This window comes from Montipora foliosa, chromosome 12 (assembly GCF_036669935.1).
Source record: "Montipora foliosa isolate CH-2021 chromosome 12, ASM3666993v2, whole genome shotgun sequence".
Classification (NCBI taxonomy): Eukaryota; Metazoa; Cnidaria; class Anthozoa; order Scleractinia; family Acroporidae; genus Montipora; species Montipora foliosa.
The window spans coordinates 34392903-34405825 of NC_090880.1; the positions used below are offsets into that span (position 1 = coordinate 34392903).

Consider the following 12923-nt stretch of genomic DNA (forward strand, 5'->3'; position numbering starts at 1 on the left):
GTGCAGGGCTGAAACAGGGGGGTTCCCAATGACTAGGAACTTTAAGTTCTGGTAAACCTTAACCAAAAATGAATACAAATTATCCCAAATAGCATACAATGACATTAAATGGAAGGAAAATAAGGCTTTCTGGAGCAAAAAAATCAAACTCTCATTGGAACAGATAGGATTAGGACACCTCTGGATGAAAGCACACTATGCCGGCCACGACACAGAATAGCCCTAACAAAACAGCGACTTAGCAACCACGTATTAGCCATAGAGACAGGACGTTAACCGAGACAAAAAATCGAGACCGCTCAAGAAAGCTGCAGAAAGAATTTGCCCAATTTGTAAAATAGAAATGGAGAACGAAAACCATTTTCTAAATATATGTCCTGCTTACCAGGAAAAACGATGTTCGTTACTAGACTATTTGGAAAAAGAATATAGAATAAAAATAAGCAGAATGTCACCTAATAAAACATTCATGTTTCTGATAAGCCCCCCTAGCGGAAATGTAAAAATACAAAAACTAATAGCAAAACATATATTCGAATGCTTTGAAAAAAGGAAAGGGGAAGACGGATAAAAGTAAATACTCCAGGACTTAATTAATTAATAATCTTTTAGCCAAGTATATTTTTGTTGTTTGTAATTGTTAGTTATTTGGAAATTGTGGTCGATATTCTATTTATTGTATAAGACTCCAAATAAAACATGTCTATCTGTCTGTCTGTGAGGTCTGTCCCCTGGGTAGGGATGTTGATCGTATGTGACGTCCCCAGGCTAGCGATTTTGATAGTACAAAGGACATTTTACCACCTTCACTTGCCGCCGGGTAGACATTTTGACCACTTATTTTGTCCCTGGAATGGGGAGTTTGCATTTTTTTAAAATGAAAATGTCAAAATCCCCACCCCATGCCCGACCCCTCCCCCCTCCCTGTGGCTTAACATTGATATGTGCATTTCCTCGTTAACTTTATGATCTCTTCTCTTATATAATAAACAAATTACTTCATGGTTGGCTCCTTTGTACGATTTTTATTACTCACTCGTTATGAAGGATCGTTAAACTCACTCACTCGCTTCGCTCACTCGTTCGTTTACGCCATCCGTCCACAACTTGTGATCAAAAATCGTACACACTCACCAACCATGAAGTAATCTATATTTATTCGGTTACAGATAAATTTAAATTAAAATATACCACTGAAACGGATTGGCAACTAACGAATTTGATTGACAACTAACGAATTTAAGCTATAAGAAATACTCTAATAATAGAGAGACCCTGCCAGAGGTCGGAATTTACCCTGTTAGAGCCTCAATAGAGATTACGTTTCTCACTACCAACGTTTTCATTCAAGGCTGGCTTTAAATCGCGGATAAACAGAGACTCTTTAATTCTACAATGCATGTCTGATCGACCCGCAGTTGATGAGATTTCAAAATGATCTCATTTTCGACTATGGTTGGTTGAGAAAACATGATTGGCAATTTGCAGATTCGTGACAAATTGTCAAGATTCATGATATAATATCAATAATATCAAGACATCAGTTTGACTGAGGAGTAATGAGGCCGGGCTTTTATTCATTAACACGTAACATTGTTTCCAGTTAGGTGTGGTTCACTTCATCAAATCCACCAACTTCGAATTCACATTTAGTCTGTCTTTCAAGCCGGCAACTAGTAACAAGTTATACAGAACTCTCTAAACAAGGTATAGCTTTCATCAATCAGTGCGTTACGCACTTTCGAAGATTCAGTATGCATTGAAAAAAAAGCTGAGCCATCTTATCTTATGTTCTGTCTATATTTAATCCTCGAGTTTCCGCTGGACTCTCCTCGAAGACTGCCTTTCTTCTTCAACCCTTTTCTCCAAGGATGGATATTCTCTCCTTCTGAGGTCGCATTGCCTTCTTGCCCGCATACAAAATTCGTCAATATTTTGATTCAGTATTCTCTGAAATAAAACAGCAAAAACATAAATGCACAAATGGAGCCCTGTCCGGTCGACAAAAAAGCGACAAACTTTGGACAGCATCAATTGAGAGGTACACATTCCAAAAAAAAAAACCCACCACAAAACGCTCCCTACAGCAAGACAAATGGATGCAGAGCTTAAAATGCGAGCCTGAGTGTTTGATGCCGTCCATGTTAGCCGATTACAAGATTCAATTCGGCTACGAGCAAACAAAGTACATAGCGAAGTTCTTCACAACCATGAGAATTTTGCAGCGCCTGAAATGAAACTGACCCAAAAAAGCCCACTAGGAATGAGAGAACGTATTCCCAAACCAGGCGCAACAGCTCTAGTGTTGGCATGGAGGTGATTATAAATTACATAAAACAAATACGACAACTACACTGAACTGAAAATGGCATTCTGAAATTCCTTGATGTTATATATTATTTGAATTGTATTTTTATGTTTAAATTTCATTTAAATCCGCTCCCATCTTCCTTCAGTAATGTCTTTACCCCTATATCTTCAAGGCACATGTATGAAACTAGGCTGGCCTCTAGTTCCTTCCGTGAGAACAAACTATGGTAGATTTAATATTCGCTTTAAAGGAGCTTTTCTTCGGAATAATCTTGACGAATCTCTCAACAGTTAGGGTTAGGGTTAGACCCTTCCACCTTTAATGGTCCTTAAAAATGATATTTCCGAGTCTTATTTTTTTTTCTCTCTCTGTTGTCATTGTATGGTATAAATAAAGATGTTTGTTGCTGTTGTTGTTGTTGTTGTTGTTGGGCAGAGATTATTACGTAAGGACTGATAAACCTTATACATGTATGTGCTTGGAACCAAAGCCTGCTTAATTTTAGGGGGAAACACACATGCGTTTCATACCAAAGTTCTTTGTCAGATCCCTTAAGAGTTAAGTTATTCTCATGCAATGTGAATAAATTTAGTTAATCCCTTAGCTTGTAGGATCAAATGTAAACAATAAAATTCATCGTCAGATTAACACAAGTGTAATGGCAAAACACTTTATTTATTTATTTTTTTGGAAATAAAAAGAGGATACGGAATTCTCCTCTAATTCAAACAGCATTGGACAAAAAAGAATTTAAACTGCAAATAATAACTATTCCGCAGCTAAACTTTAACCTAAAGCGAATTTAAAACAATCAATTTGATCAGGTGTTAAATGTGAAATGGATGATAAATTATCCCTAAGTTAACTATGGTTGCATTTGCAGGCAAATTTAATTAAGACGCAAAACAAATCCATTTTCGCTTTATGCCATCGTGGAAATTAATAAGGACACTTTTTTTGTTATCAATTAAAGCGGCGTCTTCTTTAAGTGGTTATCAGATGATAAAAAAGTGTTGGACTTGCGAAATCAAATAAAATTTGGATCCGCGTTATCCAGGCAAGCCATTTTTAGACAAAAAGTAGGTTATTCAGTTATTCAGAAATTTTTGTTAGCACACAAATAAAAATTATGTAAATCATTAATACGAGTCGCCAACACGCTTACTGTTCAGTTTAATGTCGACTTTATGCGGAGAATTCCAACCGGAAACTTCCTAAATCATGAGACTTGTGTGGAAGACCTAAAATAACTTTGAACGCACATGATAAACCAGGTGTCTCCACAATGTTGCAGACGTTAAAATCGTGCTTAATTTTAAAGAATAAAGGCAACTGTACAGAAAAATGCAGTTTTAGTAGTCTAAAAGCAGATAATGCTCAAGGACTTGATTTTTATTTTGATTCTTTCAAACTGATATAGCCCGCTCGACACAAGGGGGGTATTTATTTGTCTTTTTAATATTTATTTTAGTGTATCTGGTTACATTTTGAAGTCTTAAAATTAGCTGAAGGCCAGCGATATGTACGATTTCATCCTAATCCTGCACGGACAAATAGGACGACAGTTCTTGTTGTAAAGGAATGTTACGCCGAATGGGATGCAGGCAGATATAAATTGTTTTAAATGAACTGAAATCATGATTCAACATTGGGCATAGTTAAGGGGCGCAAAAAATTGCTTGAAATTGAGTCTCAGGAGAATTCTTCAGTATGTCACTCTTTTCAAGTGAGTCTTCTTTGTTTTACACGTAGATATTGCAAAAATTGTTCCGAATTTTTAGTTTTCAGGGATGGCAATTGAACTAACACAAAATAGGACCACCTCTTTCAAAAACATTGCGATTTGCTGGCCGTGATAACATATGATCTTATTTTCTCTTTCGGATTTAACCACTTTGTACTTCAAGTACATACGGCAGTCCTTTCGCTTCCCCAACTATATTTGAAGGACAAATGTTTCACAACCTCCTCTTTCATCTTTCAATATGTCTGGCTCATTTTCTTAAAAAAAAAATCATTTAATCAAGAGTTCAACTCTCCACCACCTAAGAGCTCTTCAAAAATTCTCATTAGTCTCATTGCATAACACTGACCTGTTGAGCATTGCCTTGTGCTGGGCCACGCTTTCCGTGCGATGAGCCAACGTTGTCGTTCCCGGCTATCGGACCCGCAGTATTAGAAAATAAGAATTGTATCGTACATGGAACAAACAGGATAATGAATAATGTAACTAAGAATTTCGAGTTCATCATCACGGCTGTCGATACCGATTGTTGTCTGCAGTGGCTTTGCAGTATGCTCAGGTATGAAAGACTGCGACTTTGTAACGTTTGAAATTGTCGAGAAACTTTTAAACGCTCAGAAAGCTCGCCGCAGGCTCTTAGCAAGTTGATAAATAATATTTAATTTAACCAATTATATTTCGAAATCTTATCCTCTTTGTTTAGTGGAGCCCAAATCCGTTCAACCCACCTAGTTCTCTTGTTAATAACTCTCTTCAAGTGAAACGTGAACGTCAGTATTGGGTGACTTTCTGCTCTGCCACTTGAATCGAAAAACAAAACTCCTTTAAAACCTCTTTTTTGAAAATTCAATACTGAAAGAACAAACTGATCTTTTTTTATTCATAGATAAGTTAATGCCTGGATTTCGTACTGACACGAATCTTATTCCCGGCTTAGTAATAAAACTCGCCCGCGATTTGACCACTCCATCCAAAATGTCATAAAGCTGTGTTGGCTCCCCGTCGTGGTTGTGGGTTACAGAGGTACTGCATATATCCGGGTTTTGGTAGCGATACGGCGTAAAGAAAATTACATTCTGAATGTTTCACTTAATGAAACGGATTAGATCACGTGGGCTAGGTACTTCCTCTTGATGGGACAAATGTTCGAAATAGTTATTAACAAATTGCAAAATGGCTGGATTTAAACTAAATTTTTGGTGTTTAAAAATTAATGATTTCTCGTTGAAAGTGAAAAAGAGCTTCGATTCTGGTATTTTAAGTTAGTTAACCCTAACCTATTCAAACTATTCGCAAAATGAAGAAAAAAACTACGGACAACGATATGCCCTTGAGTCGTTAAGTCCCACATCTTTTCCACAAAAATAAGCTGTTTTCAGTATTTTATACCTTCCTATCCGCAGTTCTTGTTTGCTTGTTTGATTGTCTGATCCTTTTTTAACTGAAGGACGAGGAAATAAATGTTTTTTCATCATTATTTTCTTTGGCGCGAAGTTCGTTGATATTATCTTTTAATTAAATCACTCTTGGATTTTGTTGAGTTAAGTAAAGATATGATGAATCCCAGCGTGGACTCCGCTTATATCTCGGAGATCAGTGACGTGTGAAAAGATTGGCGTTTTTTCACCTTATTCTGAAAAATGCGACGATGCATTCTACTTAAACTGGAAAGAAACATTGATCCCTGCTTTTCTAGATAATTAATTTTCTTTTGTAGATTACAGGATGTAACTGGAGACTTCAATATTGTCATATTGCTAACTCGTAGTTTGTCGTCTTTTTTGATAAAGGGAAGCAAGTTGTTTGTTTTCGCTAGTATCTATATTCTCAATGTATACATTTTTTGGAAATGAATCGAAATATATATTCTTTTACTCACTTCACAATGCATTGTTTTCAATTATAACTGATCCTGTTTTTTTGTTTTATTCAGAGTATCCGTGGACGAGATCGTTTTTGAAGGGCTTGACCAGAACTGCCATCATCGTTCGTGGCCAGGTTTTGTTATATTGATTTAAGAAAGGAAGAATCAAATCCGAAAAACATTCAAAGCCTTTAAGTTTGAGGGTAATCCCATAAAATGGGCAATGATGTTTTTTTGCGTAATTGCCTTAATTCTATCATCCTTGTGAAAACGTCTGCGTAAGATAGGCTTAAACTTAATAGTCTGTTTGATGCGGCCTGAAAAATATTCACATGTACAACTTGCGGAGATTTTGAATATATTTGTAGCAGAAAAATGAGTTCTTTCGCAGAACACTTTGCACTTCGAACTATTTGTTCCCAAAGTTTTACGACGTGCAGGCACGCGTTTTTAAGCACATTCGTAAGGCTTGTTCGTTTCATTTACCACTCTGTAGAGTATTAAAAAGGAAAGGAAAGGAACATTATATAAAGTGTCTAGTCGTTCTAGCGCTGGACCACTAATTGGGGACACTGTAAACTGAACTTGAATTAACAATTAACGCAAATCAAGTCAAATGTTGGTTTTCGAGGAGAGGGGAAACCGGAGTACCGGAGAAAACCTCTCGGTGCAGAGTAGAAAACCAGCAAAGTCAACCCACATTTGTAATAACAGAATGTTTTTTTCCTATTGGGCTAATTGTTAAATAGTCGTTGTTAATAAGACGTTGTAGATTGAAGTCTTCATCAGCTATTATAGTGCTTAATAGATGAACTAGGGCTTTTTAAAGCCCGGGATTCGGGATTGCATTTACGGACGGGACGCGGGATTTAGCTTTGAGGCCCCGAGATCCGGGAATTTTGACGGTCAAAAATATACTTTCCATTCTCTTTCGCTTCGGTCAGCCGAATAGAAAACTTTACTATTATAAGTAGAAGAGACAAGTAACAAACAAATAGTGGAGGGAGCCGCCAGCAATGGTCGAGTTTATTTACCGGGGACACACTGGATACAGGTTACAAGCAAAGGAATATAAGAAAAGAGTCACACGCTATTAAAACAACTATATGAACAATAAGAATACAGGTTACAAGTCAAGGAATATAAGAAAAACAGCCTGGAGTAAACTGGTCGGCGTCAAGTGGTGTGATATTCACAAGGAGTGGTATATAAAGGCCTAATTATCCCAGTGGGAACAAATACCAAGCAACCTAATCAAACACCTAAAAGAAATACATCAACTTTCTCCCTTGGCAACGACGAAAACGACCGGAAATTTAATTGTTCGAGAGTGACAGACCTACATGACCCCTTAGCGCGTGTTTTACCCTTTCAGTTTTGTAATTTCGCTCTGTCGTACGAGTATATCATTCAGTTGACCGCCCTCTTTTGTAACATGACGGGCGGGTTTTGAGCAATAGTTGTCGTTCTATTACCTTTTTTGTTATTATCTTTAGTTTTTATATTATGTATCATGTAGTGTACACGCATTGAGGCGTAGCAAAACGCGTACTAAAAGCTGTAATTAAAAATTAAAAATTAAATTAAATTAAATTATTTTAATAGAGCGACAACTAAACCCTAAAAGTTTTGAAGGGTATTTTCCTAATGTTAGCGGTATTAAATGTTTCTGAGAGAATAGGAGCCATAATACTACTCGCAGACTTTTAATAATAATTTTATGGGAGAGGAATATCTTAGTCCATAAGACTAAGAGTATTTGGAATTTCAATTCGTCGAGCATTACCGGTTGGAATAGAGAAGATGAAGTTGGTGATTTGCAATGACTAACATAATTAAGATAATGTTGTTGTGGAGTTGGAATTGTGCTAGCCTATTTTCCACAGATGCAAAGTGTTTACTAAGAATATTAGGAATCTTTGAAGGTTCCTTCACGATTTTGTTGCCATTATTAGGGTCCTTAAGAGCAGTTATAAGTTTGGTCTTCTTTTTGCGATGCAAGAGGTCATTTATTCCTTCCCATGTCTTTTCATGTTCATTTTGTGGCGTTCGAAAAAGACCGACACTGTTTCACAGGCCACGGGCACAAATATACTGTGTAACACGCCAAATGGCAAAAACGTTGCATGATTTCCGTGTTTTTGTTCTGGCCTGCATCTCGTATGAAGGGTAATGCTTAATTCTTGTGAAAAAGGAACATATGAAGGAGCTACAGATTAAATTTGGAGTTTGGGAAAAAAACGTGGGAAGGTATACAAGATCATCTCATTTCCGTTGGAACTAATACCAAGCTTGTTGTGTAGGAATGCGGTCAATTCGCGACATTCTACACGTCAGAATCAAGAAAATAATTGAGCAAACGTCTAAAGAGTGCTTACACAATTTTATTGTTTTATTTACTTATCAAGCAAAAAGATAAAGTTTTTGCATCAATGTCAAAATTACAATGATCAGTATACTTTGCTTAATTAATAGCTCTACGTTTGCACCTTGATGTCATGTAATCCTAGAAAATAAGAGACATTTAATGACCGATTCGAACAAGGGTGCGAGACGGTAAATGGTTTTCCATTTTCTCATTATCCTGGTGTAGTTTTCATGGGTAAACATCTGGCATATGACCATCATAAATGACATCATCTTCTGTTGGGCTACAAATCTGCCTTGCTCGTGCGCAGTACTCTCGCTTCTTTATCACAGCCTAGAAATTTGAAGGAACTTTATTTGCTATGTGAAAACAAGATTTGCACGGTTAAAAGAAACAGAAGTCCTCAATCGATCCTCACTCCAAAGGTGCTTGAATGTTAAGTATCATTGATACCTGGATCTCACCCAGACCCCCAGACCCATTTTCATTTATAAACGATTTCCAAGATAGATGTGGTAATCAATCAGTTTTTTTCCCAAGAGGATACGGTATCGAATCCTGATCTGATTGGTTTTTCTCGCGGTCCAGAGTTTCCTATCTCTGTACATGGGCAAGGTAACACTCTGAGACTTTTTTCGCCCTTGACATTAAATTTCCATTTTTTGACACCGAATCCGTTTACATACAGATTTTTATTAGACAAGAGGCTTTGGAAACAGAGTTCAAATAGAAATATCTCCCTGTGAAACGTTCAGTTTGTTAATAGTGTACTGCTTTCTCTATCAAGCGCGATGCGAGTCAGATATTACCGACATTACCGTGAAACGTGATTTCAGAGAGGAAGAGAGAGGGGAAAAAAAGTCACCCACTTTGCTCTCATTTCGAAGTGTGCGGCACTACAAAATGGACTTCAAGTTCAGTTTCTGACCCTTCCTTTACCGCATGACTATTTACATGCAACGAAATAACCAGAAAATAAACTTGCCAGAAGCATTTATGGAGCGACTGATTGTGAGTAAATACTAGATTTTTAAACTACCTGGAAATTCTTTTTTCCAATTCGTTGGTTAGGTTGAGCCGAGTTGAAGGATACCATTAGCAACATGATGAGAACCACACATAGCAACTTTTTTTCCATTGTCGTCACCTTCTTGCCTTGGGTTTCTGTGGATGAAGTGAATGCATGAGTTGATTCAGTTCAGCTAGATGAGTATCATAATTAATTCTGCTCGTGATCTATAATGACTCACTTTGTCTGTAGTTAGTTCAGTGTCAGACTCTCGACTTACAGTCAACTGCGACGGTTTTGCTTAAGCTTATTGCTTTTTTATTAGCGAGCTACTCAAGTTTATTTCATTAACAGGAGAATTAAGCAAATCTGCAGTTTTCGAGCCATGTAAGAGAAATAAAATCTTTACTTGCGGAGAAGAGTCAGTTTTTCCCCAATCGGCCTTAGTTCATGACCTTTATTTTACACCCTGTAACCTTGAAGCCACTACTTATCGCAGTATTCAAAATGAATTCTCAGTAAGGTAGTTATTTCTGACGCATAATAAGTATGAATCTGTTAACGCATATGAAACGTGAATGAACACGAACGATACACTGTTGTCTTAGCCTCCCGTACTTCAATGTTCATTTTACCTGTGGAGTGTTAATCAAGAGTTCACACTGTTTGGAAAAAGAAGAAAACGGTGTCACTTATGTCGTGTTATTACGCCGGTTTGACGGAGGACTAACGCTCGAAACATCAACCCACACTTTTTCCGGCATATCGGAGATACTTCTGTAGGTACTTAATCCGTATATAGTTAAACCAAGTACACATGCACCTTTCTAACTCACCAGTTCTGCTTTGTTTGTAGAAAAACGGGATTCTTCTTGAAACACTCTCACTGCCCTCCGCCGAGACGACATCCGTATTTATATACTTTCTATGAACAAATTTGAACACGATTTATCGCCTAATCAGGCGCCTGCCACCCAATGTGACTATATTAGTGCTGCAAAAATTGTGCGACGAATTCCAATTATTCAGTTAAAATTGAGAGAAAAGTCATTTTCAGGTATTTAAATTACTCTTGTCTTTTTTTCCTTCAATTGAGAAGGAAAGATTCCTTCCAACATGCCCCTTTGTAAAATGTCTTAAAGAGTTGTGGATTTTTAAGCTTCAAACAGGTTCGTCTTTTCATTTTATTACAATTACGTTATTTAAAAATTTCCTTTATGTTGGAAATGCATGCGAAGAAAGTGGCAACCAACGCAAAATAGTAAATCAATTGGATAAAAATCAGCAGAACTATTAATGGCTGCCAAACGGTTTTGTTTTAGATGATGAGTTTCAAAATTTACAATCAAATGAGTTCACTTACACCAAAGCATTGTGCATAAGATCTTCATTATGTTTCATTTTATCGGAATAATCACATTGCAAAAATTAGTTGAGAGGTCTCTTTGTCGAAAATCCAAAAACTAAACAATTGACTTTCGTTTGATTTAGATTCTCGTTCGTTTAACCCGGTTGAATGGGACGCGTTTTATCTGTTGTTCAAAGAATATCAATATTGGAACTGATGCTGAGCTCATTGAGTTAATAATTCAGCTCCTGAGTTAAAAAAAAAAGATTTTTAAGCTTTAATGTTAGGGAAATTCACTGGTGTTCATAGAAAAGCAGTTGGTTAATCATTTGTAAACTAGATCAGGCAGTTCATGTTCCAGCCGGATTGGACTGGTTCTTTATTCTCATCATCTGCCAGGTGCGACTCGTTAAAAACTCATTCTTGTTAGTCTAATAATTATACAATTCAGGAAGACAACATTCACACGACAAATCTATCATGTAAAGTTGACTTTGGTAATGGCCGAAATAATTTGTCTTTAGGTAATATAAAGAGCACAAAATGCCGGTTTTGAGTGATTCGGCCAGTGAAATTCAAACAACTTTCTATATACAGAACGTTTGTAGGAAAAAATACCAGTTCATGTGGTTATATTTCAGCATAGAATACTCTCTTTTTCACCTAAGTTTTATTCAATTTCTACGATTAAAAAACCCGAAAGGAGCCTTTGAAACAAAACCGCGAATGATCAGTTAGAGTCGTTTGTTTCGATGACATCTTGTGTCTTTGATCATCTATTAATTCAGCTTTATTTCATCCGAATTCACGCCTTTCTTTGTTACCAAAAACTCGTTGTTCTGTCCATGTATGATCTCCATCTTTGCCTGCTGAAAAATACGTTGAGATGATTGCGCACAGTGGCCCGAAAAGGAATTATTTCTGAACTGGGCACCTTCCCTTGCAGCTAAGCCAGCTAAGTAAATAGCTTAGAATTCTGAAAAATCTGTAAAGTAATATAAAACTACATCTACTTTTTAGTAACTGCATTCGACAAAAACACTGGAAGTCTTAAGTAACTAGGTGGTGAAGAATTCTTTTATTATTAATATTATTATTATTAATTTTAAAAAGCATACATGTAAAATGCAATGCAGAACGTTAGGGAGCTAAGAAAACGGCCACGGCTACCGGCAACGAAAACGTTTCGTTTAAGATATAATTATAGTTTTAGTTTAAGACCTTAGTATCTTGACTGCTCTCATCATATAGACATAAAATAGACATACAGTATATATATTTTTTAAAATTTCATTTGGATGAGAGCATTATGGCCGGCGTTACACATCAAATTAGAAATAAAATGGAATTTCCCCTTGCACCTTAGCGTTAAAACTGATAAGCTCCATCGCCTTTACAATCAGCTCTCCGGAACAAGGTCCTTTTTGTGATTCAGGTTTTTACAAGGCGCTTGGATCGGCTCATTGCTGCTACGATAAATTTCATATATATTCTTGTCTTCGAGCTCTTAGATGCTTTGTGGCTCTTTACATTCAACGCAAGGCTTTCATAACGAAGCTATCCTCAGCCAGTCTGTTTTGGAGCATGTGCGTTCCTTGGGAGACGTCTCCCTCCTCATCACAAATGCCTGTCTGCTCTACCTGAAAATTATTTTCGTATTGTCTTCTTCTAGCTAATCACGACAGGTTCAGGTTAAGGGTTTCTCCAAAACAATTCCTCATTCTAATGCCACTTTAAAGCCCACATTTCCTTTTCAAGTGATCGGGAAAAGGAATAAAGAAATTTTATTTAAGTGTCTAGTCGTTCTGGCGCTGGAGCAACAATTGGGGACTCTGTAATCTGAAATTAATAATAAACGCAAGTCAGCGTTGCTTTTTGAGGGGAGGGGTAACCGTAGTACCCGGAGAAAAACTTATCGGTGCAGAGTAGAGAACCAACAAACTCAACCCACATGTGACGCCGAGTCTGAGAATCGGATCCGGGCCACATTGGTGGGAGACAAGTGCTCTCACCACTGTGACATCCCTGCACCCTGAACACAATTTTTAAAATTGTTCTTGTTTTCGTAGTCGTTTCTTGCAACTTATTTTGACAAAGAAACGCGTATATTCTGCGCGCGGTTAAGTGTTTACGGCAATCAAAAACAAAAAATGGCAGGGCTGATGGAACACATCAGTCTTGCTTTTTTGCCAGTCCTTATCATAAAGTCAGTACTAATTAAAGAGCTGTTGGAAAGAGCGAGTATGAAACAGCTGAGTGAGGAAGTGAAGTATCGTAGA

The 12923-nt window shown here is 37.1% G+C and overlaps 1 protein-coding gene and 1 long non-coding RNA gene across 2 annotated transcripts; both read right to left on the minus strand.

Moving 5' to 3' along the window:
* Positions 1–1550: 1550 nt before the first annotated feature.
* LOC137979923 (uncharacterized) lies at positions 1551–4620 on the minus strand. The gene is made up of 2 exons (XR_011118416.1): positions 4405–4620; positions 1551–1950 (listed from the first exon to the last, which is right to left on the minus strand). It is a non-coding gene; the product is annotated as an uncharacterized lncRNA (long non-coding RNA).
* Positions 4621–8283: 3663 nt separating this feature from the next.
* Positions 8284–10720, minus strand: LOC137978433 (uncharacterized). Its single transcript, XM_068825362.1, has 4 exons — positions 10660–10720; positions 10133–10221; positions 9327–9451; positions 8284–8620 (listed from the first exon to the last, which is right to left on the minus strand). The coding sequence occupies exons 1-4, from the start codon at positions 10695–10697 to the stop codon at positions 8516–8518; spliced, it is 357 nt and encodes a 118-aa protein (XP_068681463.1). The 5' UTR covers positions 10698–10720; the 3' UTR covers positions 8284–8515.
* Between the last annotated feature and the right edge of the window lie 2203 nt (positions 10721–12923).